The 25,707-nt window shown below is 53.8% G+C and overlaps 1 protein-coding gene across 23 annotated transcripts in view; it reads left to right on the plus strand.

The window, feature by feature from the left end:
* CDK5RAP2 (CDK5 regulatory subunit associated protein 2) overlaps positions 1-25,707 on the plus strand; it is a 181,388-nt gene that overhangs the window by 143,989 nt on the left and 11,692 nt on the right. For 9 of the 23 annotated variants that reach the window (XM_027964063.2, XM_027964061.2, XM_027964071.3 and 6 more), the window contains 10 exons: positions 2,870-2,918; positions 5,381-5,553; positions 9,562-9,681; positions 13,997-14,113; positions 15,317-15,506; positions 16,393-16,514; positions 17,568-17,816; positions 20,329-20,406; positions 21,439-21,704; positions 24,229-24,372. In XM_027964063.2, coding sequence (XP_027819864.1) covers positions 2,870-2,918; positions 5,381-5,553; positions 9,562-9,681; positions 13,997-14,113; positions 15,317-15,506; positions 16,393-16,514; positions 17,568-17,816; positions 20,329-20,406; positions 21,439-21,704; positions 24,229-24,372 — 1,508 coding nt within the window. The remainder of the gene's footprint in view (positions 1-2,869; positions 2,919-5,380; positions 5,554-9,561; positions 9,682-13,996; positions 14,114-15,316; positions 15,507-16,392; positions 16,515-17,567; positions 17,817-20,328; positions 20,407-21,438; positions 21,705-24,228; positions 24,373-25,707) is intronic. The other 14 variants (XM_027964065.2, XM_027964064.2, XM_060410793.1 and 11 more) reach the window with 6 other exon arrangements.

Here is a 25,707-nt window from a genome sequence, read left to right on the forward strand (position 1 = left end):
CTTTTGGGTCCACGGTCCCCACTCAGCTGTGAACCTGTTGGGGGCAGGCCGCTCATTCATATCTGTGTCTTTAGCGTCGGGCACAGGCAACCTGGGAGAACTGTAAATATTTAATATGAATTACCGGTGAGACGGAAAGGAAGAAGCGTTTGGGTCACGTAGGAGATGCCAGACTCTGATGTCTGAGCTTAAACTTGTACGATCGATGGGTGTGGAGCTAGGGAGGACTGTTCTCCCAAGTAACTTCTTACGTGGTGACCAGTGCCCGCCTACAGAGGGGTGAGTGCACAGAGGAGGCTGCAGGTGGGGCCGCCCGTTGCAAGCCGGTGCTGCATCCTGCTTCTCTCCCTTGTTCAGGGTGACTCGATGTCTCTCTATGTGGGAAGATGGGACCCTTCCACCCCCACGTTCCCTACAGCTTCTCAGGTGTGGCAGTGAGGTTTGCCTGAGAGATGGGAGCAGTTTTCCATGACATGCTTCCTAAGCTTCTGGAAGAGCCGGACAGATGGCACCCTGTCACCTGCGTGGAGGCAGATTGCACCAAGACTTCAGTGCGTCATACCGGCCATCTCCCTGTGAGTCCCACCAAAACAGTCTGTCGTTTGGCATTAAAGAACTCTGTGGTGGAAGGGAAGGGAGTGGAACATAACTGTTGAGTTGTTACAAGCTCCCCAAAGGGTCTCTGCTCTGAAGAAGGGAACCTGGGGTTGCTGGCAGCATCCGGTTGTGGGCTCCTTCTGTGGTCGTGGGCTTCGTTAGGAAACAGGCAGAGTTTTCTGCTGGTTTTGAGATGAGTTTGCCGTCGGGCCACCCTAAGCCTGCCCTGGAGCAGGCGCACGCTGCCCTGTGAAGTCCCTGTACTTCTGAAGAACAGTGGTAACTGTGAAGCGCATGTCGTGATGTTGTTCGGCGGGCTGGCACCTGCAGAGTAGGCAGGCGGCTGTGAGAACGTCTCCATCTCCCTGGCTTACCTGAGCGTGCGGTGAAGTAAATGCGGTGTGAACCGGGAGGGTGGAACCATTCTACCCCCGGGATTTCTCGTCGTTACCTTGAAACAGAAAGCCTGACCCTGGCTCACGGGGTTGTCTTGGGGCCCGAGGGAGACGTGGCTGCCAAGGAACCGCCAGCAGGACCCATCCTGGGAGCCTGGGCGCCCTGCCCCGTGCGGTGCTGGCTCCCAGAGGCCACCCTGCCCCGTGCGGTGCTGGCTCCCAGAGGCCACCCTGCCCCGTGCGGTGCTGGCTTCCAGAGGCCAGCCTGGTGGGCGCAGAGGGAGCCGCAAGACGAGAAACAAGTGTGTGTCTCCCCTGTGACCTTCTCGTCCACGCCGTGGTGTTCAAGAACGTTTCCTTTTAGGAGTAGTCTTGGAAATGGTGCGTGTGGGCACTGTGTGATTAGCCTCGTTTTCCCAGCACAGCTACTGAAGGCTTGTTTTTTTTCTTTGGCCACCCATTCATTTCTTCAAAGAGTTCCTCCCAGCCTGCAGTTGCCAGAGTTTGGAAATACTTTAAAAGTACAGTTCGTTTCTGAAATGTGGGCGCACGTGCTCCTTGCAGCGGTGCGTGGTGGCGCGCAGGGCAGCAGAGCGCCGTCCCCAGCTGCATCCCCAGCCTGCTTTTTTCTTCCTTTGTCATTTCTTCTGGTCACCCCCCTGCTGCAGACAGCGGCTTTTTCAGCTGCATGCACAGCCTCCTTTTCCTGGGAATCCCGCTTCTCCGAGCCTTTCTGGAGGAGATAATTTCACTGCAGATACAGCTGTATGCACAAAGATGTTTCTTTTATAAAATGAAAAATAGAGGGCCTTCGATGTCAGCTAGGGAACTGGCAGAAAATGGTCGACGTCCACCTCCAAGGGAATATTCCTGTTCTCGTTGAAAGTGACATATCTAAAGCAAACTTGGTAAGAGAAGTGCTCCTAATAAAGGCCGAAGTGAGGGTCTTCCCTGGTGGCTCAGTGGTAGGGAATCCACTTGGGTCGCGCACGCCGCGGAGCAGTCAAGCCTGTGCGCCGCAGCTACGGAGCCTGTGCCCCGGAGCCTGGGCGCTGCAGCTCCTGAAGCGCGGGTCCCCCGGAGCCTGTGCCCCGGAGCCCGGGCGCTGCCGCTCCTGAAGCGCGGGTCCCCCGGAGCCTGTGCCCCGGAGCCCGGGCGCTGCCGCTCCTGAAGCGCGAGTGCCCCGGAGCCTGTGCCCCGGAGCCCGGGCGCTGCCGCTCCTGAAGCGCGGGTCCCCCGGAGCCTGCGCTCCACAACGAGAAGCCGGTGCAGTGAGAAGCCCGCCTGCTGCTGCTGGGGAGCAGCCCCCTGCTCACCGCAGCTGGAGAAAAGCTCACGCGGCACCCAAGACCAGGCACGGCCCAAAACAGATAAGTTAAAAAAAAAAAATCACCATTAGTGTGCTAAAAAAGAAAATAAAGGCCAAAGTGAGAGGTTAAGTCACAATAACCGTCATCCGTGTTAGAACGCGCGGAAGAAAGAACAGAAGGGAAGCCAGGAGCAAGTCTGTGGTGAGGACTCTGGAGTTTCAGACCCGGAGGGCAGTGAGCTGCTCTCTCTGGGTTCTGTTCGCTGTCTCCTGCAACAGGCCCGTCTTCTGCTGGAATCAGAATCGTAGGGAAGGAAGAAGAGCCTGTATCCAGCCGTGCCTTTGTGATTGCTTTCTGGGTTCAGTCCTGTCACCTTCCTATGGAACTGGAGCTGGGGTCTATAGTCTGAGTGGTATGCTTGGTAATCCACTTTAAATACCCAGGGCCGTTGCAGGGGAGTGTTTAAACCAATGGGATAGTGCCTCTGCAAATGGACGAGCAAGGGATTATTAGGGAGCACTTCTTCTCTTTTAATGTTTCCCTTCTCGGTGTTGTTTCTGCTTCTAGGAGATTCAGCTGAAGCGGAAAAGAAAACCCAGAGAGAAGCGAGAGAGAGGTGAGTGTGCACCGGGTAAGAAGCGGCGGCGGGTCAGCTCTGTCTGCCCGCGTTCGGCAGTCTGGGCTCCCTCCTGTCCGGTTAGTTTCCTGCATCTGGGGAATAAAGCAGAAACGCCTAGGAAGCGGACACCGGCCGCACAAAACCAGGAGTTGAGGCGGGGTGTCCCGCAGCCTCCCTGCAGCGTGTGACGCTGCTCTTGGCGTTGCACTCAGGCGATCTGACTCGGATGTCGCATTCCTTCTGTTGGCTCGAGTCCTTGGAGCGTGAGTTCCAGGCTTGCGCCTGGCCCATCTGTCCTTCCATCGTGGGCCCCGCGCTGCAGCCTTAAGTCTGACTGTTGGTTGTTCTCCAGAGCGTGCAAGTGCCCAGGCAGTGGGCCCTGCCTTCCTCCTATGATTTGAAATCCCGACCCCCTCGCCTCTCTGCCCTCACCCCAGGGTCACTGGCCCTTCTCGTAGCGCTGGGCGTGTTGCTGCAGCGCTTGCCATGTGGTTTCGAGGACTCCCTGAAAGAGGCAAGGAGGCAGCAGGTGTTAGCGTGTGCCCGCTGCTGCCCTTGGCACCCGTGTCGTTGTTTCTGACCCTACAAGGTGAGCATTCTTGTTCCCAGTTTAGGATGAGGCGCCCGAGGCGTCGGAGTCGCGCATGTGTCAAGGAGAGGCAGCTCTGGGGTTTGAACTCGAGTCTGTTACTCCCGCACCTGGATGATTCTTGTCATTCCCTCTCGCCTTTTGAGGGCAAAGACTGTCTTAGATATCTGTACACCTGCTCCGGCCCCAGCTTTCTGGCATGTGATTGGAATTTTTAAAAGTGTTCGTGGTGTAAGTGGATCGTTTCCACCCTTAGCTTGCCTCTGTGGCCAACTGGAAACATCAAGGTCGTGCCTTCCTTTGTTAACTTGTTCAAGGTTCTCACTGTTGTTAACGCTATTGATGTTTCGCTCCTCTTGGGAGCTGTGACCCTTTGGATCCCTGGGGCTGAAATAAAGAAATAGAGACCGGTCTGGGATGCAGCGTTTTAGATTTTCTTGGCATCGTGAAGGCAACCAGCATCGTTAGAGGGAGCAGGCAGGGACGCGGCACAGATCACTGGAGCACATTTCAATCAGGGCTGCAGTAAGGTTAGAGGAAACACTCCTCCCAGTCCGACCTTCCACTTCCACCCTGATGATAATGGGTCTCGTCCCGCCGGCACGCTGTGGAGGGGGCAGTAAGGACCTCCCTGCTAGAGCTGTCTTAGCTGAGATCTGAAGGGTGAGGCTTGGGGGAGGCTTTTGGGAGCATGTCCACCCTTGAGGTGTAGATGTGGCCTCTTGGAGCCACGTGGCTGGTGGGCAGTGCATGGAGCTGGGGAGGCGGGCGGGGCAGGGTTGGGGGGCCTGGTCCTCACATCCTGAATTAAGAGCCCAGACCCTGTTTACAGGAAGAGGGGTGTCTCCGAAGGAGGGCAGGCTGGGACTAGACAGGAGCAGACTTGGCGATCTGAAAACCAGCCGTGGTTGACTGGAGAACGGGCTGGGAGAAGGCAGGGAGGCTCGCTGGCCCTCCTCGGCCGCCCGTCTCATCTCTGACAGGCTTGCTTCTGTCCCTTCTGTTCTCCCATCTTCAGCTGCAGGCTTAGCACTCGCATGGGTCACTCCTAAGCTAATTAAACGGGTGCCCTCGGCCCCTTCCTCCCTTTGCAAGGCGGCAGCGAGCCTGAGCACCCATCACGCTGTCTGAGCGAAGTTGCATCTGGTGCTCACCTGTTAATGAATGTGTTGCCGCTTTGGAGTCCTTTGCTCCTGTCTGAGCTCGTGAATAATGAGACACGAAGTAATAGGAAAAAGTGGGAGAAAAAAGAGCTTAAATTAAGGCGCTTATTTATAACGGGGATTCACATGGGCTTCTCACGAAGTTCAGGGTGTTTCTCCTCCTGGCAGAGGTGGCCCTTGGGAAACGCAGGTTAATGACCAGTTGGTTGCCTGAATGGTGATATTGGAACCAGCTTGGGGACCACGAGGGTTTTGAGATTTGTAGACCCACAAGTCCACCTGTGGGTTTGGGTTGTCCCCGCCCTCCACATTCTCCTGGGGGCTTGGAACCAGCCAGATGAGGGTTCAGATGGTTGCCCTGCCGCGTACAAGCGGGCGAGGTTCTGATGTCCCACTGACTCCCAGCTCTGCCTGTGGATGGTCCTCCCAGCGAGGACAGAGTGTGTGAAACGCCTGGTACGGAGCGGCCTCTCTCAGGGCCCTCCCCTGCCAGCCAGGCAGTGGGTCCCCCTACTTCACTGACTCCAAGTCGAGCCCACTGAGCCTCTTTTTGGTTTGTTTTTAGAATGTCTTTGCTAAAAAATGTTCTAGGGCTGCGAAAAGACCAAGGTCACAAATATAGGTAAATGATAAAGGGCCAGTGTTCCTATCCTGGTTGTGGGGTCTTAGTGTGGAACACGGTTTCTCTTTCAATCCCGATGGTCAAGGACTGAAGAAGACAGCTTCACACACCAGCACGCCCTCCCCGAGTCTCCCGCGCCCTCGGCTTGTCGTGCGGCATCCGACTGTGGACTGTCTGAGAAGTCCTGCTCCTCAGAAGACCAGAAGCAAGACAGCGAGGCCGAGAAGGCGTCGGGCCTGGCAAACAACTTTTCACAAGGTAAGCTGTGCTTTCCCAAGCGTCGTAAACCCAGCTGAGACTTCCGGTTCTAACGGTCATTCACCCTCCTGCCTTGGTAGTGGAGGAGAGTTTAGCGGCGTCTGAGTGGTTACTGGGTGAGAGGACGTCCCAGGAGGGCCTGAGCCGGTCGTTCAGACATCGTTTATCGATGGAGAAACCTGTGGTTGTTGAAGGTGCTGGAGATTAGGAAAAAGTCGCCCCTGTTTTTTGATGACTTGCCCTTTGCTCACTTATCTGGCAGTGGCGGGGTCTGGAAAGCACTGAAGTCACAGATCGGTTCCCGGTCTGGTCAATTTCCTGTTATTTCTCTCAAGCTCTTCCCGAGGCGATGTCGCTTTAAGACCGTTGGTTTGAATTGTACGGGTGCCCGAAAGTACCTCAGCCTCTGTTTGGAGATTTTTGAATTTGATAAATCTGCTGTGTTTCTCTTTAGTGTGACCTTTGACCTTTTGGTCAGCCCTTTGCCCTGCCTCTGACCATGGAGCTGTGGGCTCAGCTGGCGGAATCATCCTCCTGAGGCCGCCCACCCTGAGCTCCCCTTACATCAGTCCTGGTATCTCCTGCTGGGCCTCGGGTAGGGCTTACTATTCATCATAAGTTCCAGGGATTGTTCAGACCCGAACAGATAGATCTTCCCCAGTAAAAAGCCAGTAGTATGTATTATAGGCTTTGCAGAGCACATGTGCTGTGTTGCAGTGACTCCGTTGTGCTCTTGCAGCAGAAAGCAGCCGTAGAAAATGCGTAGGTGAATGAGTGTGGGTATGTTCCAGAATAACTGTAGTTACCTTTAAGACAGGTGGGGGCGGCTTTGAGGCAGGCGTCCGCGTTTCCTGACCCTTGCTCTAGACTCTGGACCTCAGCTGACATCTCTGGTCCCTCACATTTCCAGCAGCGTCTTTGCAAGGTGCCCAGGATGGACCCAGAGAACAAATCAGACGCTTCCCTGCTAAAAGCTCTTTGTTGACACCTGATCATGTAGAACAAGGGTTTCAAAACTTTAAAACCTTTTCCTGGCAACAGAAATCCCCCCCTACCCTTTTTTATTTTTCAGATGAAACTGATTATATAAGAGATATATGAACTATATAAAAGGTAAAATTTTCCAGGGGAGTAGGGCCTTTACCCCCAGTGGTTGCCTCTGAGACTTCCAGTAGGATACTCAGGGCCTGGAGGAACACAGCTTGGAAACAAACCTAGAGCACGACGGACACAGGTTTGGGCCAACTCAGGTGCCAGCTGCGCTCCTCCAGTGACCAGTCACCTGGACATGTTTCCTCTGGATTTCTGACTGTGTAACTGCAGTTTGTGAGTTTCTGCTCTTGGTTTTTCTGTGATTTCTGGCCGCACCATCTGCCTTTCGACTTAAGTCAGATCGTAAATTGTTTCCCTGTCCCTAGTGCCCTCCTCCTGCCCGAGATCCCTCCTCAGAATCTTTGTGGGAGGAGCTGATGCTGTGGGGCCCAGAGAGGGTGGGGTTTACAGGGCAGCAAGCCTGATCCTTGCCACTGGCATATCTGTGATCTCTCTTCTTTAAAATTCGCCCACGAAGGTGGCACCAGGCACTTCCTCTTCCTCTCCCAGCCTGCCCCTCTTGTTTTCACCTTCCACCTACTCCGCCACGCCAGCCTTGGTTTATTTCCAGTGTAGCGCCGTTCAGGTATCTCTTCCACCCCTTGTTCCTCCTGAGGACCCATGACCTTGGGCTTCTCGAGTGGGTTTTCAGGCACTTTCCTGAACGCGGACAGTGCTCTCTGGAGCGGTCCGAATTACCCCACAGTCAGCTTCCTGGCGTCTGTTTCTCTCCTGTCTCTGCGTCCCTTTTCCTTTTTGCCACGTTCGCAATCGAGCAGAGGGATAATTTCGCACTTGTGCTTTTTTCGCTCGGCTTTGTATCGTGAGGTTTCCGACACATTGCATAACATCATTTTCAGGGGCTTTGCAGTCGTCCGCTGAACGGCTAAACTGCCGTTTTCCTTTTGTTCCCCTGTTGCTGAACATTTAAGTCATTTTCTAAAATTTCACAATTGTGAAAAGTGCTGCGGGGAATGTCTTTGAACATGAAGCGTTCCCCTTATTTCGGGACACTTTCTTGACCTAGATTCTGTGAACTGGGACTGCTTGGCAGAAGCTATGTATACTGTTGTTTTTGGTGCTTGCTTCTTGCAGGATGGGTTTTAAAGAGTCAGCATTTGTCAGAAGGGTATTATTGTAAGAGGGACAGATAATTTTCCCCAGTGTTGTTAAGACAAGTATAGTATTGCCTTCGGCCCAGTTAAGGCTGCATAATTAACAAGTGGTGTCCAGTTCGCCTGGGAATGTGTCCTTAAGCACAAGCGATGAGGCCAGCTTCTAGCCAGACTCAGAAGATATTTTCTGCCGATCACTGCTGAGTGTTTTTGCCCCAGAAGCTGGCAGCGTGTGGCATGGATAAACCAGCAAGGAAGATAAGTTCCTGACTCACTCGGACCTGACTGGTTGCCGAGAGATTTGGGGGGCAGCAAGGCAGGAGTGGAGGTGTGGTGCCGTGAGAGCCCAGTGTACTGCGGCAGAGTCCTCAGCCCGCCAAATGACTTGCCACGCTTCTGGCATTCATAGGAGATAGCTGAAGATCTGGGAATTAAGTCATCTCATAAACATTCAAATTCATGGCAGAATTACTATTTAATTAGGAAAAGATCTGTAACATTGTGCTACTTGTAAATGAAAGTCATTTTGGAGGGATTAAAACTGGGTCGTAACATTAGTATAATGTTTTAAAGCAAACATTACCAAGACATGCTGAGTATACCCTAATTGATGAATTAAAGGCATTAGTTTTGCCCTTGGATACTTAATGTGATTACGCTGTAAACACTAATTCTAGAGACCTACCTTTGGACTGGAACGTCGCTTTCTTCATTCTTTCTTAAAGTGAGACGCGACAGAGGCTGAGAAAATAATGCATCCTCATTTTAGAAAATTCAGAAATTTAAATTTTTATACATTATTAAATATTATGTTAAGATATAATATAAAAGTTTTGAGAAGCCTAAGATCTACCACCTAAAGGCAACCTCTGTTAATATTTAGATGGAGTTCCTTCTTTTGCATATATATATATATATCTTCCCTGTCTGCAAGTTTTTAAACAGAGTTGTGATTATGCCGAATAACCCATTTTGCATCTATATTTTCCCATCAGATTTTATGGTCTTCAAAATATAATTTTAATGGCTGTGTAGTACTGTATCATAAGGGATATAATGCAGTTTATTTAATAATTTGAGTTATTTTCAATTCTGACTATTATAAAAAGTGCTAAGATGAACATTTCCATACATTCTGGTAAATGATCGTCAGCATCTCTGGTGATCTCTTTAGATAGATTGTTGAAAATAGAATTATTTGGTAAAAGATAAAGAACCTCTCTAATGATTATTAATAAAATGGTCCCCAGAGTCATATACATTTATACCCACACTAAGAGGATATACTTCTTGAGAGAGCTCTTCTTAAACATTCTCACTAGTATTGGGGTTATTGTTTTGCCTTATTTTTAAGTCTTAAATTAATAAGTGATAAATGGTTAATATAGTCCTTTCAAAGAATTAGTCTCAAAAATATCTGAATTTGTTATGAAAGTGGCTTAATCAACTCTTCAGCAATTCAGGCAAACTTGAAAGCAATCTTTTAGTTTCACCAAAAGGAAGATTTTAAATTAATATTTGATATTTGGAAGAATAAAAGGCTGTATTAGTGTTAGCATTAAAATTGCATGAAGTGTAATTTTTCCATGTGATGTAAAGTGTCTTCGTCATGGAGCGCTGCAGAGAGTCTTCACAGCCAGGCTGTGGGCTGTGGGCAGCAGCTCAGCGCCCCCATGCCTGGGGAGGACGCTCTTAACACAGCCGGTGTTTCTTAGAAATTCAGGATCACTGCATAGTCCATCAATTATTCAGTTCTTTGGGGGCTTCAGACTTTAAATTAAAAATACCCTCCTTCCTGTAGACTTATTGATGGAACATATACAAGAAATTCGAAGTTTGAGAAAACGTTTAGAGGAATCTATTAAAACGAATGAGAAGCTACGGAAACAGCTGGAACGACAAGGGGCTGAACGTGACCAAGGTAAGGCGAACGTTCCCACAGGGTGGTGAGGGGTTGCTTTGCGACGCATCTGCCTGGATAAGCACTCTGTGGATCGGGAAGGGCCTTGAACTTGCGGCCAGAGAGATTGCAGTTCAGATCCTGACTTTGCTGCTTACGTAACCTTGCTGACTCTCAGTTAGCAGTGATTTATCTGTTGAGTGGGGGTAAGCGTTCCCAGTTTATGCTGGTGGTGATGAGAATTAGGGCACTGCCCCCAGTGCAGTGCCCCACAGCCCCTGGCACAAAGCCCGGACCTGGTACGTGTTTATTTCTCGGTCACGGGGGCTCTGCTGTCTTCCAGTGTCCTAAACGCTGAGTGGCTCCTCATTTGATCCGAGAAGCTGTAGTGAGACAGATGTCTCTCTTGTGACCCCCATCGCCTGTAGCCCACCAGGCTCTTCTGTCCATGGGATTTCCCAGGCAAGAATATTGGAGTGAGTTGCCATTTCCTGCTCCAGGAGATCTTCCTGACCCAGAGATCGAACCCGTGTCTCCTGCACTGACAGGCAGATTCTTTACCACTGAGCCACTGGGGAACCACCCCCCCTCACAGTGAGATAAGATAGATATGTTAAAATAACACAGCAGAATTTTGTCTTTTGTCAATAACAGATTCTAACAGTGTGAGCACTTTAGCAACCTGATAACTCCCACATGCCAATCATGAGGGCATTCCTCCATAACCACAGTTAGCCCTGGGTGGAATATTCTTCTATGAAAAACTTTAAAAAGGCATATTTCTCCCATAGGTAAGGCATTCACACGGTTCAGATATTAATATCTCCATCCTATACCATTAATCCTGCTCTGCCTTGTCTCCTCCCACCTCTGTTAGTTTTCTTCTCTGTCCTTACAGCGTTAATACAAATACGAACGTGCATTCTTCTCCTCCCCATCACCTACCTGAAAAGCAGAATACTTTATATCACTGTTGTGTTCCTCATATCACTGAATACTCTGTTTTGGGATCTTTCCTTTTTTGCTCCAAAGGGAGTGTTCTCACCCTGGGGAGAATGTGTCTTAAGAGCAGCTTTGGGCACAGCTTTGTCTGCGAGCTGGCCTGGCCTGGGCTGGGACCCGCCTCTCCCGTCTGTTAGCATCGTGACTTTGGGCACTTCTCCCCTCCTTCCCCATCTTCGTTATCTTATAAAACGGGGTCATTGTGAGGTTAAATACGATGTTATAGACAGGGCCTTGCTCAGCACCTCACTCAGTAGATGGTGGTTTCCTTCGTTATCATCAGTTTTATTTTACCGTTTCATTCTGTATAACATGATTAGTGTGACATTTCAGAGCTCTGCAGGGGGTGAGGACCCCGCATGGCGCTGCCGCTGATAGTGGCGAGATAAGAGGGCCTGGGAAGACGGAGTCCGTGGCAGCATGCGCGTCTCTGGTCCCCAAGTCTCTCCTCTGGTCCGTCATGACCATCACCTGGAAGGGCACCTTTTCAAAGTGCTGCCTGTGTGGTGGTGTGCAAGGCAGGGACACTGGTTCCATCCGTCTCTCTCTCCCCCCTGCCCCTCTCTCTCCCGACCGCCCCTCTCCCCCATCTCACTCCCAGGGAAATTGATTAATCTGAGTTATTAGTCACATCAAACACAGGAAAGAGATGCATGCCTGGGCCCACCACAGGCACTCGTGGTAATGCCTGAATTAGATTCCGTCTGTTTTACATTTTCCCTGGCAAATCCAGTCACAGAATTATTTGGGGGGTTCCAGTGCCCACCAGCTACAGTGGAGCGGGCAGTTGCTCTGGAGAGCAGTTCGCCCTGATGGGAAGGTTTACAGAAAGACATTCATGAAGTATTTATGCTGGCGGAAAGATATGCTCTTCTCACCGTGTTGTCGCAATCCCTGAAAAGGCAAAGGAATAATAATAGCGGTTCGGCCTCCTCCTGCTGTGAAATGGTCGTCTTGGGAGCAGGTTTGAGAAAGGCTCAGCTCCCTGTGATGTTGAGGTGGAACACTGCTAAAGCCTGTCGCCTTAGGTGCTAGGTCTTCCGACTTGTCACCAGTTACACAAGCTTCCAGTGACGATCTTCAGAAGAAAGACGGGCCGCTTAGCATCAGAAGTGGCCCCCGCTAGCTCAGGCTTTGTCAGAAACTGTTCCTTGGGCCCATTATCTCTTTGAAAAGCGGCTGCCTTAGCCGTGGTCATGGGAGTCTTCTGGAGAAGGTCACCTGCTCATCCAGATCGTGCTTTGGTCCTCTTTTGGTCCAGCCTGTCATCAGTCGTGTGTTAGCATGCTAATAGCAAGAGGCATTAGCGTCGATCATTTTTATTGAGTTCATAGAGGGGTAGGGAAGTTCTGTGACTTGCCTGAGATCCTGCCGCTATTAAGAAGCCAGAGCCAAGGTTCAAACCCAAGTGTCTCTAAAGGGCACCCGAGTTCATAGGGGAGCGTGGAGGAAGACGGTCGGGAGAGACGCGTGTCAGTGAAAAAAGACGGTGCTGTCATCAGCGCGTCCCTCACATGAGAAGGCGGTGGTGCTTGTGCGGCAGAGAACCTGCGCTCTGGCTGCTGGGGACTGTGCCGTGCCTTCGTTAAGGGAGTCCGAGTGCTGTGTTGCTGTTGTTTATTCACTGAGTTGTGTCAGGCTCTTTTGTGACCCCATGGACTGAAGCCCTCCAGGCTCCTCTGTCCATGAGGTTTCCCAAGTAAGAATACTGGAGTGGGTTACCACACAGGTAATCAATTGTGTATCAGGATGTTTTCAGCTGCAGATAACAGAACAGGAGTAAACAGCTGGTATAAACAATGGGGATTGTTGTTTTCTTATATAGCAGGCAGTCCAGGGGCAGGCAGTTGTAAGCAGGTCTTACAGCTGGTTGCCTGGGAGCAGGACGTGGGTTTAGTACCTATGGAGGCTGCCGCCTCCCCTCCTTTCAATACGGAGTCCAGAGGAGGGAATGGAGCAGGTGGGGCTTGCTCCTCCCCGTCCTTCTCTCTTCATCTGGGCGGAAAATCTTTCCCAGAAGTTCCCAGCAGGCTTCCTGTCAAATCTCATCGACCAGAAGTGGCACAAGACCGTGCTCTAGCCACCCCGGAGGCTGGGAGAGCAGGTGGCTGGCCCTCAGGCTCTGCAGTGTGGTCGGCTTCATCAGTAAGGACGGCAAGGGGAGGCATCTGTCTGCCACGTGCAGAAAGCACCTTGCGCGCAGCGGGTGCTCTGCAGGGGTGCCCACAGATGGGAGTGTCACAGGTGGTGCAGACGTGGGTGGTTCAGCGTGCAGGGGGTGCTGATGCAGAGCGTCAGGGGAGCTGTCCGGCCAGAGGAAGGGCCAGGATTTCAGGAGACAGACTCGAGCCTGGGCAGGTGTTTCGGGATGAGGGAACCGATCAGAGTGTGTGAGGGACCTCAGACCCAGTCTGTCTGGCTTTAGAGCCTGGTGTTTTTAGTCTGCACGTTGGGGCAGCGAGCTTGAGCTATGAGTTGAAGGACGAGTGTGATTTCAACAGCTGAGCAAGGTGGCAGGCTTTCTAGACAAAGGGACTAAATACCTCGTCCTATAAAGCTAGGGTGGTGTGAGACCACGCGGTGTGTTTGGAGCACAGGGTGGCTCAGTTGGGCTGAGGGTCTAGTGTGAAAAGGAGTGGGGTGGGCTGTGAGATTCGAGCTAATAATAGAGACTTGACGTTTGGCCTTGCGTTTGGTTGTGAGTATCTTTCATGGTGATGGTGCCATCAAATGGTTTTGAGCAGAAAAAAATAAAGAAGAAACCACAAATGGACTGTGTTTAGGATGGTCATCTTCTTGGCTGAGGCAAATAGGGCAAAAATACGGCTGAACCACAGGGGCAGAACAGAGCGGGCGCGGGTGCGTGGCATTTTGGAGGAAGAGTCGGCAGTCACTCTGGCCTGACTGCGGAGTGGAAGAAGACGCTTTTGGGCTGGCTCCCAGGTTTTCAGCTCGGGTTGGGGTAGTGGTGAGACCGTCTACACAGGAAGGAAATGGGAGGGAGGGCGGGGAAAGGTGAGGCGTGGACCGGAGCCTCAGTGGAGAGGTCCCCAGAGGGCTCGGCCCTCGAGGAGAAGTCATGGAGGCTGAGATCGCCACCCACCTCCTGCCCGGCTCCTCCTCTGTCCTCCCCGAGGGCAGGTAAGATGCCAGGCGTCCCCTCCGTCTAACTCGCCCTCCTCTCCCTGCAGGCTCTGCTAACATCTTACGTGGTTCACAGGAGCACTTTTCATGATGTGTTGTATTTCCTCATTATTTAAAACTTTTCTAGAAAGTTCCATGCATTCGGGCCTGAAGACCATCCATAAATTGTGACTTCTGTGTATTTTTATAGGTTCTTCAAACGTTTTGGCTTATGGTCCAGAGGTCCATAATTCTCTGACATCAGAAGTACGTTTCCTGAGGAAGCAGAACCAGGCCCTCAACACGATGCTCGCTAAAGGATCCAGAGGTAAAGACTAGAGGCGCTGTCGGCAGCCGGGAGCCCCACAGGCCCCCGTGGTGTGGGGAGGATGCTGATGCTGGAGTTCAGCCAAGCTGCATTCAAGTCCTGTGGCTCTGTGACTTCGGGCCGGTTATTCAGCCTCTCTGAACCTCACTGTCGTTAGCTGTGAAATAGGAGCGCTTCATGGGGCTGTTGTGACAGCTAAGCACAGGAGAAGCTACAGCGCGTTGCCTCTGGGGCTGAGTAAATGTTCCTGCGCTTGGAACCCTCCCCTCTGTGCAGCCGCCTCTCACTCATCTAGGTTCACAGCGGGAGAGAGAGGGGCTGCAAGTATGCTGGATCTGAATCCTGGCTCTGCCAGTTACTGACTCTGTGACCTCGGCAAAGCCTTAGTCTCTCTGATCCTTAACATCCTGTCTGGAAAATGGAGAGTAAGCCAGGTGCCTCCATGGAGGTTTACTCTGAAGAGTAAGCAGGATGGTACACAGGAAGATCTTAAGGTAACACAGTGAGCTCTGCGGTGATGTCAGCTGTTAGCAGCACCGGCACAGCTAGCAGCCGCCGGCGCACTGGCAGCCGTCAGTGTGCTGTGAGGCCCTGAATGAAGCCTGTACGTGTAGCTCAGTTACTACTCCTGGCCACGCACATGAGGAAACCGAGGCGCAGAAAGACTGGCTGAAGGTGGCGGGGTCAGTAAGCGGAGGAGCCGCACTCGAGCACACCCCTCGCCTCCAGGCCTCATGCTGGGCTGTGTATCCCCGAGCCCCGGTGCTGCTCGTCCCTCGGGAGCGCTGGCCTCTGGGCCTGGCGGTGGTGGCTGAGGGGCTGTCTGCACAGCCCACTGGCCTCCTAGGGGGCCTCTCAGACTCGCCCAGCACCTGTCGCCAGAGTTTAGAGCCCTGTTTCTTGCCTCTGTCACTAATGTCTGCCCAGTTTTTGCTCTGTGAAGACACGGTAACTAGGTTGGCAGGGCCCATTATTTAATAGAAAATTAAACGAGCCCATCTCATCCCAGTGACGTTTAATCTGCAGCCTTGATGTTGACAGATTTATCTGCCCAAAACGCATGAGATAATTGGAATGCCACAATCACAAATGCCAGATGAACCTCCTTCTCTCCTTCGTGTTCTTGGCGCGCTCCGGCTGGAGCGCTGCATCTGCGTAACGAGGTTGAGAAAAGCAAACGGTGTCTCCTCTCTGTGCGTGCAGATAAACAGAAGGAGAATGAGAAGCTGCGTGAGGCCCTCTCCAGGAAGGCCGCCAGCCTGGAGCATCTCCAGCAGGAGCTGGCCGCTGTGCGGGCGGAGAAGGAGCGGCTGCAGACAGAGGCAGACGGGAAGGAGAGTCAGAACCAGCGGCTGCTTCAGGAGGCCTGCCACGGCCGCTGGGCGCTGAGCAGGTAGGGCCAGGGTCCTCTGCCCGGGGACGGGCGCAGTAAGCACACGACACATGACTTGGCAGCTGGGAATGAAATAAGAGGAGGAAAGTCATCTGAGTCAGGGGACAGGGCCTGGGGGCCAGGGGGCTCTGTTTCATCCCGGGAGCGTCAAGGCTGGCCTCTGGAAAGATGCTGTTTGAGCAGCCACTGGAGGCAGTAAGCGCGTACGCCCTGTGGAGCCTCTGGAAGATCCTTCTCTTTGGAAAGGATGAGGGCCCGGGGCGGGGTGTCCTTGGCCTGTGCAGGGCAGAGCAGGGGCCCCTGATGGAGTAGGGGCTGGGATGGAGGAGGGCCCTGGGGCTGGGGAGGACCTTGGCTTTCATGCTGAGTGACTGGGAAGCCATGGGCGATTCTGCACGCAGGGTTGACATGCGTCTGATTCGGACTCTGAGCTGATCATGCTGACCGCTCCTCCGCAGGCCCCTCGCCCCTGTGGTCTCTGTCTTGCCCTGTGTGTCTCAGCAGCCCCGTCAGCTCTCCTGACTCCCCCCCGACCTTTAGTTCCTGAGGTCACCCGGTTTCCCCAGCGCGGTGCAGTGATGCGTAAGCTCACGGTCTGTGCCATCATAGCCCTGCTCCTCTCCTGAGCTGGGCACCCCTGGGTGAGACATAACCATTTTGTGTTTGACTTCCTCATATTCCTGAGTTGGGCGTTCGTAGCGTGTCCCTCTTGAGGTGTCTGTGAGGACGATCCAAGATCTCAGATGTCAAGGGCTGGGCCCAGAGGGGCCCTCAGGATGCTCCTCAGCATGCCAACAGTCTCGGCTACACTCCCCGGGTCACGATGGGACTGCCTGCCCCCTGCGTGAGACTAACCTCTCCTCCCCCTGCCGCGGGGCCTTTCCAGGCTGCAGGAGGAGTCGGCCTTGAGGCAGCAGCTGCTCTTGCAGAGCGACAAGCTCCTGAGGGCCCTGCGGGCGGAGCTGAAGGTGTATGAGACGCTGGACCGAGAGCAGCGGAGGCCACAAGGTACTGGGCACTCTGGCCGGGCATGCTCTCCCCTTCACCAACAGGAGGCTGGCCCTCTGTCCTGAAACCGCAGGCCTGCCTCCCTGGTGGAGCAGGTTGACTCTGAGGCAGGCTCTCTGGCCCACCCTCCTTCTGAAGCGGCCGCTGGAAGCTGGGAAGGACTGAGGCTCGGGAGGCCAGCCGGCTGAGGTCTGGGTTCTCACAGCCTCACATCCCTGGGTGTGCCTTCCGCAGTCAGCTCGCCGCTTTGAGCCTGTTCCTTCTGGTGCAACACACGTCTGCTAATCTCGATTCTGTGCAGTCATGAAAATTAGATGTGATCATTTATTAAACATCCTAGCACAGTACCTGGCACATAGTAGACGCACGAGAAATAACAATTTTCCTGCTAGGGTATTTTTAGGGGGCCATTCATCCAGCAGATAATCATGGAGCACCTGATGTGCGCTGAGCGTTGCTCTGGAGACGGTTGCTGGTCCGCGCTCTGTCCTAGAGAGATACCAGATCAGAGTGACTTGATTGTAAACTCTAATGTTTTAGAATCAGTTTTGAGGTGTGGTGGGGGTTTTGTTGTTGTTGTTGTTTTCTTTTCAACTGATTTTCCAGGTGGTTTCTCCCTATTGAAAGTTTGTCTAGAAAAGGGTCACCTCTCAGCTTTCATTTTCTCCTCAAGTTGCTCTTCTTATTCCTGTTGTTGCGCCTTTTTAATACACTGCGGCTCTGAAAATCATCCCCTTTCATTCTATAATTCCAGCCCAAATAGATTTTATTACTACTAGACATAATTTCGGGGTTTGGTGTGCAATTTGCTAGGCCTTAATGGCCAGAAGCGAAGATTAATTTCCAGCTCTTACTTAGCCTGTGGAATAGCAGCAATTAAGTCTGCCGATATTTTTGTTTTTAAAGTCGAGTTGTTATTTTCAACTGTTCCCAGTCCTCGGGCGGGGGAGGAGGGTGGCGACGGCGGCGGCAGCAGGCGGCAAGCACCGTCAGCTCACGGCTGACCCTCTGGCCGTGGACGGTGTTGAGATTTCCCTTTGCTCATGTTCGCAGAGGCCGGTGTGGAGGCGTCGAGAGAAGGCTGGAGGGGCCAGGACCTCCTGGGCCACCTGCACGGCCTCCTGGCCGAGGTCCAGGCTCTGCAGGTGTTGCTGGAGAAAAGCATCAAGACCAATATGACGCTGCAGAGCTGGTTGGAGGAGCGGCTGGTGCAGGATGGGGAGAAGGCCCGGGAAGCCGCTCTCGAGTTGGCTCTGCAGGCCCTGTCCGCCCCTGAGCAGCCCCTGCCACTGGACGAGCCCGGTACTGCCCTGCCTCTCCCCACCGTCTGAGACACAGCCCTGCGCGTCTGTGCGGGCCACGCGAGCTTCTGAATCCCACCCTTGCCCCACAGGGGTGTCTGCCCACTGACAGCAGACCCGCCAGAGGCCGGGAGCCTGGGGCCTGAGCACTAAGTAGCTGTCACCTTTGGCAGAATGCCATCACCTCTGCCTGGGGCCCGTGGAGTCTCAGGGCAGCCAAGTCGTGGCTTCCAGCCACCCTTGTTGCCTCCAGTCTTGCTCCCTCCCCTCCACTTAGTCCTGCCCGCATCACCCGCTGCTGGAAGCCCATTTTGGTCCCTTCTGCCGTCTTTAGAAGGGGCTCTGCTCCTCTCCCTCCAGCTGTCAGTGTGTCAGGGCCTGAAAAGCTTCCTGGCAGAGTTCTGAACGCTGGCTTTGTTTGGCGTTTGCTTGTGGGTGTCTTGTCTGGCCTTGCAGAGGCTGTAGAGGGGCCAGGGAGAGGATATACTGGGCTCCCGGACCCTCTGTCCCCCTCCCACATAGGTCCGGAAGACACTGGCAAGGGCTCAGGCTCAAAGTAGTCAGCCAGGCCAGCCTCCTTGCTCTTTTTATGAAGGAACTCAAACTCAGAGCGGACAAGAGGCTTTTCCAGAGTTGCCGCCGCAGGTCGGTGGCAGAGCTGGAGCTAGAAATCATTCCCAGCTCCAAGTCCACTCTGTTTGTGAAGCACCGCCTGGAGGGCCTCGGGGGTCTGGGGTCACTGTCCTCATGCCCGCAGGGAGGGTGTGTGCATCAGGGGAGGGGAGTAAGGAGTTCATACTTACACTTTACTTAGATTGGAACTTACACTTGTCGCCTTTAATTTAGAAAGTTACAATCTCTCAAAGACCACCCAGTCACCCCGCCTTGAAACTTGTAGTGCTGGACTCATGGATTTCTCCTTGGGGAGGGTTTTAAAATTTGAACCAAAAAGGTGCTGTGACAATGTGGGAAAGGAAAAGGGAAAAAGTCCTCCGTGGGGCTACAAACATCAATCTCTGGTACCTCGTGCTCTGCGTTGCTGCCTCATCTGGTCGTCGGCTGTCGGCGTGGATTCCTAAGGCTCAGACTGGCTTTTGTTTTGCCCAGTATTGCGACATCAGTGTCACCCCTTCCTTCTCGTGGGCTCCTCATTAGCTGTTTTCAGATGATTGTCAGTCTCCAGACCGTCGCACTGGTGGTGGTTAGAGTGGCCTCTGACTCGGCGCTTTAGTGAACATCAGCACTAGCGTGATTGTTCTGTTGGGCAGCGTTCTTAGGTTAAGATCCTGCAAGGGGAGCCTCGCAGGGCTAGGGGGGCCCCTACCGCCGCCTTCTGCATGGGTGGTGCGTCAGCAGCAGGCCTGGCCAGAGGGGCCCTTAAGTAGAGGTCTGCTCCTGGCCCTTCCAGAACTTTGCGGAGACGGGACCAAGGAGACTGTTGGCGTAAGCGAGGGAGACTGGGCCGGGGAGGACAGCTTGGGGCTTGGGGTGCCCAGGATGGAGCTCTGGGGCAGGTGAAGTGAGGTCGTTGAACAGCCCTTGCCTGTTTCGGAGATTTGTCCAGGGTCAGCCCTGGGGGTGCCCTCCACATGTGGGAGCATTCTCCCGCCTCCCCCAGTGAAGACGAGAATTATACTGTGGGCAGCAGCACTTCCTCCTTTGCAGAAGACTTTCCAGGACGGTAGTGAAGAGCCGCTGTCTGCAAGTTGTGCTCTAAAGATGCTGTTTTTGTAGGGAGTGATCCCTCTTGGGCCAGCTCCCCAGAGCAGACCCCTGGGGCTCCTTGGCCCCCCGATATCAAAGCACACTGAGGAGATACCTGGGTGGGAATGAGCTGAGCGGGACCCCGGCGAGGCGTGGACACAGTGCTCACTCCGTCCCCGACACTCCAGGTCATGCCAGGCAGATCCCTTCCTGTCTCGGTCCCTTGGCCTCCTCTCCCAGGACATCTGGACTAGACGCCACGCTGTCCCTAAGCTCCTGGGAGCTCGGAGGTGCCCCGTAGAACGCGGCTCGGCATCTTGTCCAGCATCTGACTGGTTTGCCCACTTCCCTTGGTTCAGTGCATCCCCTCCCAGGTCCTACATGGGGTGACGCTTCCCTCCCGTGTGGGTGACTGCGGCCGCCTCTAGACTTGGGCCACCAGCTGTTCCTCCTGAAGCCCCCTGGTTGACACTCCCTGAGGTGTCTCAAGGATCCCCACTCCCACCGGCATTTCTGCCTCCTCGGGTCGCCCCCCGACCTGGGCTCCCACCGCCCCTTAGCCCTGACCCCTCGGGGGAAGTGGTCTGCTTACTTGTCTGGACAAAGAGGGTCCTTCTGGGGAGGGGGCCAGGCCTGCTCACTCTGTGTCCCGCAAGGCCTGGCGGGAGAGAGGCCCAGTGAGGATCTGAATGAACGATAGTGTTCGTGTCCAGAACTTGACTATATTTTCATGCAGTTCTTTCTCTCAGATGCTGGTGAGAATGAAGCTGAAACTTGATGGTTTATTTCCCTTATTTTGCCTTGCGCAGACGGTGACAAGTGTCCCATGGCAACTGACAATTCGTGTGATCTGTTTGATCTTACCCCGGAAATGCCCCCAGGATCAGGTACAAAGCTAAAGGCTGCGTAACTGTGGCACCACTGGGTTTCTTGGTGGGACTTGTTCAGCTGAGGGCAAGGGGGTCCCTGGTTCCAACTCAGAGGAGGATTTGGCAGGATTTCGGGATTCATGTTCTCAGCATTTCTAGCTGGCGGTCTCATCCTCCACACTGGTTCCCACGTCCCTAGGTGTTACCAACCTTAGCGACCTCATTGGCTGGGGTCCCTGTTGCCCTGGATTAGAACAACCACCTTAGCGTGGCTTTTGAGGGCCTGCAGCATCCAGCCCAGGTGGGCCTGTCCAGCCACACCCCTTTGCCCACCCGGTGGCACACAGATGCCACCTTGCAGGTGGGCCTGCGCTTTCCTCTCATGGGGACTATACAGCCTGGCTCCTGCCTTTGCCAGACCAACCTTGCCTGCTTCTCTGCTAGCGAAAATCCTGCTGCTTCAAGACTCCTCCTGAATGCAAATGGCTCTGGGAAATGTCTCTCCTGATGGCCCCTGTCAGAATCATCCATATGTGCTTCTGTTGATGCAAAGGTAGAAAGCGGCAGGCTTCTTCCTCTGTGTAGCATCATTCTCGCTACCCTTTCACCCGGCGCAGTAGTTGCTTCTTCCAAGAAGCCGTCTCTGGTCTCTCTTCCTGCACACAGGCTCGGCTGTCCTGTCCTCTGAGCTCTGGCTCTCTGACGTCGGGCTCCTACCTCTTCCACGTGGCGTCTGTTCTCCGATCAGACTCAGACCCCTGAGGCGCAGGCCCGGCCTCGGCTGTGCTGTGTCGACCGGGCTCTTCTGCGCTGCGGGGCTTTGATGAGTGCTGGTGGGGTTGGAAGGAGGTGACTCATCGCAGAGCTCACTCATTAGGTGGCACACACACTGGCATCCTGGGTCCCAGCCTCCGTCCCCTCTGGGCGGTGTCAGCTGCCATCTGGACCTGAGGGCTCTCGCCTCCCGGCTGGCTTCGTGTCCTTACACACAGCTCGTCGAAGGCAGGTGCTGCTCCCGGGAGATCTCACATCTCCCCTCTCGTTCTGCAGCTTCAGAGATGCCTCCGCTCTCCGGCAATGACATGGACACCCTCTCCTGTGACAGCGGCAGCTCCGTCGTCAGCACCTCCTGCATGTCCTCCCTGGTCCCCAGCCACCACCTCTGGGTGAGCAAGAGTGGCCGTCACGTGCTGGGCCTGGCTGAGGACTATGATGCCCTGTGTGAGCAGATTGGCCAGGGCCAGACGCTTCTCACTGAGATGGACCTTCAAATCCGAGAGGCTCCTGGCCCCATCAGTCAGGAGCTGGTAACCAAGGTAACTTCAGCGATGGCGCTGGAGGGAGAGGGATGCACGGGGGAGCAGGAGGCGGAGGCAGGAGGCAAGGGGGCTGTGGGGCCTCTTCCCCTGGGAGGAGGGGCAGGAAAGGCTGCCCCGAGGCTCGGAGGGCAGGTCCGCTCTGCAGGTTGTGTGTTGCTCTGGGGGCCACCTGCTGCGGGGCGTCCCCGTGCTGCTGCGTTCGCCCTGCCCCACGCCGGCCTCTGTCTGCCCAGGCTCGCATCCGTCCCGCTGTCCTCCGGTCCTGTCGCGTGTTCGTCCGTTCTTCCCCCCAGTCACCGGTCCGCCCCCCTCCTGGCCTCCACGCTCAGCGTGGCCGAGGTCCTGATCCTTGCGTGGGGTGGAAGGATCGCATAGTCCCTTGGGACGCGCTTGCCGACAGGAGCTGCCCCGCACGCCCTCCGCCGGGTGGCGGCTGCCCTCCCGGCACGTGGCAGACCTCAGGATGGGCGGCGTCGTGGCCACTGTGCAGACGCCGAGCGGAAGGAGCTCGGGACGCCTCTGGAGCTGGAACCCCACTGCATGTCCTTCAGCGCGCTCTGGCGTCCCGCCCTGCCCTGCGGCTGTGTGACACCTCCCGCTCCCCGGGCTGTGCAGACTTCCTCACGCCGGGGTCTGCTCCTGCCCGCCTGCCATCTCTCCCTGCTCCCCTGTGCTTGCCCCGGCCAGGCGGCCAGGCGCGGCTGCTCTTCCCCCAACTCCCGTGCTGTGCAGACTTTCTCACACTGGGGTCTGCTCCTGCCCGCCCGCCTTCTCTCCCCGCTCCCCTGTGCTGGCCCAGCCGGGTGCAGCTGCTCTTCCTCCTGCTCCCTGGGGCTGTGCAGACTTCCTCATGCCGGGGTCTGCTCCTGCCCGCCTGCCATCTCTCCCTGCTCCCCTGGGCTGGCCCAGCTGGGTGCAGCTGCTGTTCCTCCAGCCCTGGCCCCCTGTGCCCTCTGGCTGGGAAGACCACCTACCCCTTCTTCCTGCGGCATCCTGCCAGAATCCTCATGTTAAAGTCAAGGACCCGTGTGTGCTTGACATAGTTTCTCATTGACTTCCTGCAAGACTTGGGGTCAAATTTCCTTCCTCCCCCAGACTGGGCTCAACCTTCGAGCTTCTGTGGGTCACATTTTCTGATCCTTCTTTTTGGGTTCTCGTTGAGGACACTAAAGCCCCTACTTCATAGTAGCTGTTTTGCCTTTTCGTTTTGTTTTACAATGTATAAAAGCCAGCTTTGCCTTTTTTTATTCCGTTAATAAGAGCAGGCCTAGCGTGTGTTTTGTTCGCTGTCATATGTCCACTGTGCCACCCGGGGCCTGGCAGGGAAGAGGGGCCTGGTAAACACTCATTGAACGAATTTGTAAAGATAAGTAAGAGTATTGTTCTTTTCTGATTATGATCTTTATTTTACAGAAACTAGAAACTATAGAGAAACATAAAAGCATCTATAAGAATACCATATAGTGCTCAATGCTTGAAATTCTCATATGTGTACACTTGTGTCCCATTCGTAAAGTTTATAAAACCGACTCATTACATATGAGTTTTGTATTTGACTTTCAGTTAACATTATATTAACATTTTTCAATCTCATTCGGTGTTTTTCTAAAAGCTTGACTTTTCGTGGCTGAAAAGTGAGCCAGCGTGGAGGTAGCGCCGCTTATTTACTCTCTCACCTGTTTGCTGGACATTTAAGCTGTCGCGAGCATCCTTGTAACTGGATCTCTCTGGTGATATCTTAGAACTGTTCATTAGGGACAGATTTCTAGAAGTAAAATCCTGTGTTGCAAGGCTGTGTGGCCCTTCCTAGCTTTTGCTGGAACCGCTGCCGTGTTGCTCTCCACAAGTTTGTGTCAACGTCTCCATTTACGAGCGAGGCACGAGCGAGGCTGCCTCTGCGCCTCTGTCTTCAGGGAGTATTTTTATTTATAAATTTTTTTTTTTTGCCAACTTGATAGCTTAACAGGGTGTGTCCTATTGGTTTAGTTTTTATTTGACTACTTGTGGAGACAATACTCTTCATTTCTTTCTTTAAAACTATTTTGTTCTTTCCCTTCCGGGGTTCATATTCTTCGCTTTCTTGTGCCCTTGAGAAACTCCCCAGTTTGACTTGCTCCTGCCTGCCTGAGGGGTGACGGAGACGTGACGGGGCAAGTCCCGCTGGCGGCAGGCAGAGCCGGGGAGCTGGGGATGCAGGGGACAGAAACGATCGCGCTGCAGAGGCTGCGGGGCAGGGAGGGGGCCGGCCTCGGACCCTCTTCTGGCTGAAATAAATATAGTGCATTCCCCCAGGTGGCCACTGATCACGCTTGTTGATGGGCCTAATGTCACCAACGAAGTTCCCTCATAAGCTGCAATTCACCAGCTTTAACCATACATTGATGTCGTCCGCGCCAGGCTCTTGGCTCAGAGTGTGGAACGCAGGCCCTGTGGTCTGGCGATTTATGCTGCCCGTGAGAGCCAGCTTGTCCATGATCTTTCTCCAGACTGCACCTAACAGCCTTCACATTCCCCGACGCAGGGTCCACATGAGGCACCCCCGAGCAGCTTTGTCACCGGTGTGAGCACCGCCAGGCGGATGCTGGATGAGGCCGCAAGGTTGCTGGCGTGTTTCTGGAAGGTCTCGCCGCCCACCAACGGCCAGTGCACGCTCCACTGCGAACAGGTGGGTGGCAGCACGTGGATGCAGAGGCTGTAGGGGCTGCCAGGCCTGGGCCCCGCCGCCACCATGTCCAGCCCAGGGCCGGGCCCGCAGCAGTGTGCCCTCCACTGGGGGAACACGGAGGGTGGCAGGGAAGCCTCCGTGCTTGTTGAATGACGCGTCAGACACCGCGCTGGCTGCTGCAGGCCTGTTCTTCCTCGGTCCTCTGGTGCCCTGCAAACTCGGCCTACAGCCGGGACCCGACCCCGGCCCCACGCTGAGCACATCTGTTTTTGGAGGAACCCTGTCCACCTTCTACATACGAGGAAACTGCGGTTCGGGCAGTGAGGCACACGCTCAGGATGAAGAGCCGGGTTGGAAGCACCAGTATGGAGTCCCAAGGACAGGCTTGCATTTGATAAGCTTTTAAGTCCCAGGCTGTCCTCATGGACTAGCTCATTCCCTTCTGTTCAGGATCTCTTTCATTTCTGATGCCTTTTCTCTGGACTGTCTTGATTCCTTTTGATAGCTTTCAGCATCATATTTTAGTGGGCTTTGTAAATCTATTTTAACTACCTAGAAACTAGTTTTGCCTTTTTTTTTTTAAGTCAATGAAAATCATTTATTACAAAGCCACTGAAATTTCCCTTAAAAGCTAGACTTGGCAGTAGCTTGAACGTGACTGAATTAAGAACAGTTGCTCCCACCCCATCCTCATTTGCATCTGCCCTGGCACAGCTCAGGAGTCAGGCAGAGCAGATACCGTCCCTGGGGTTTGTGTGTGTGAGTTCAGTTCGGTTCAGTCGCTCAGTAGTGTCCGACTCTTTGCGACCCGTTGAACCGCAGTGTGCCAGGCCTCCCTGTCCATCACCAACTCCCAGAGTTTACCCAAACCCATGTCCATTGAGTCGGTGATGCCATCCAACCATCTCATCCTCTGTTGTCCCCTTCTCCTCCCGCCGTCAATCTTTCCCAGCATCAGAGTCTTTTCAAATGAGTCAGTTCTTCACATCAGGTGGCCAAAGTATTGGAGCTTCAGCTTCAACATCAGTCCTTCCAATGAATACCCAGGACTGGTCTATAGAATGGACTGGTTGCATCTCCTTGCAGTCCAAGGGACTCTCAAGAGTCTTCTTCCAACACCACAGTTCAACAGCATCAATTCTTTGGTGCTCAGCTTTCTTACAGTCCAACTCTCACATCCATACATGACTACTGGCAAAACCATAGCCTTAACTAGACGGACTTTGTTGGCAAAGTAATGTCTCTGCTTTTTAACATGCTGCCTAGGTTGGTCATAACTTTTCTTCCAAGGAGCAAGCATTTTTTTCATTTCATGGCTGCAGGTACCATCTGCAG

Source organism: Ovis aries, chromosome 2, assembly GCF_016772045.2.
Source record: "Ovis aries strain OAR_USU_Benz2616 breed Rambouillet chromosome 2, ARS-UI_Ramb_v3.0, whole genome shotgun sequence".
Lineage (NCBI taxonomy): Eukaryota > Metazoa > Chordata > Mammalia > Artiodactyla > Bovidae > Ovis > Ovis aries.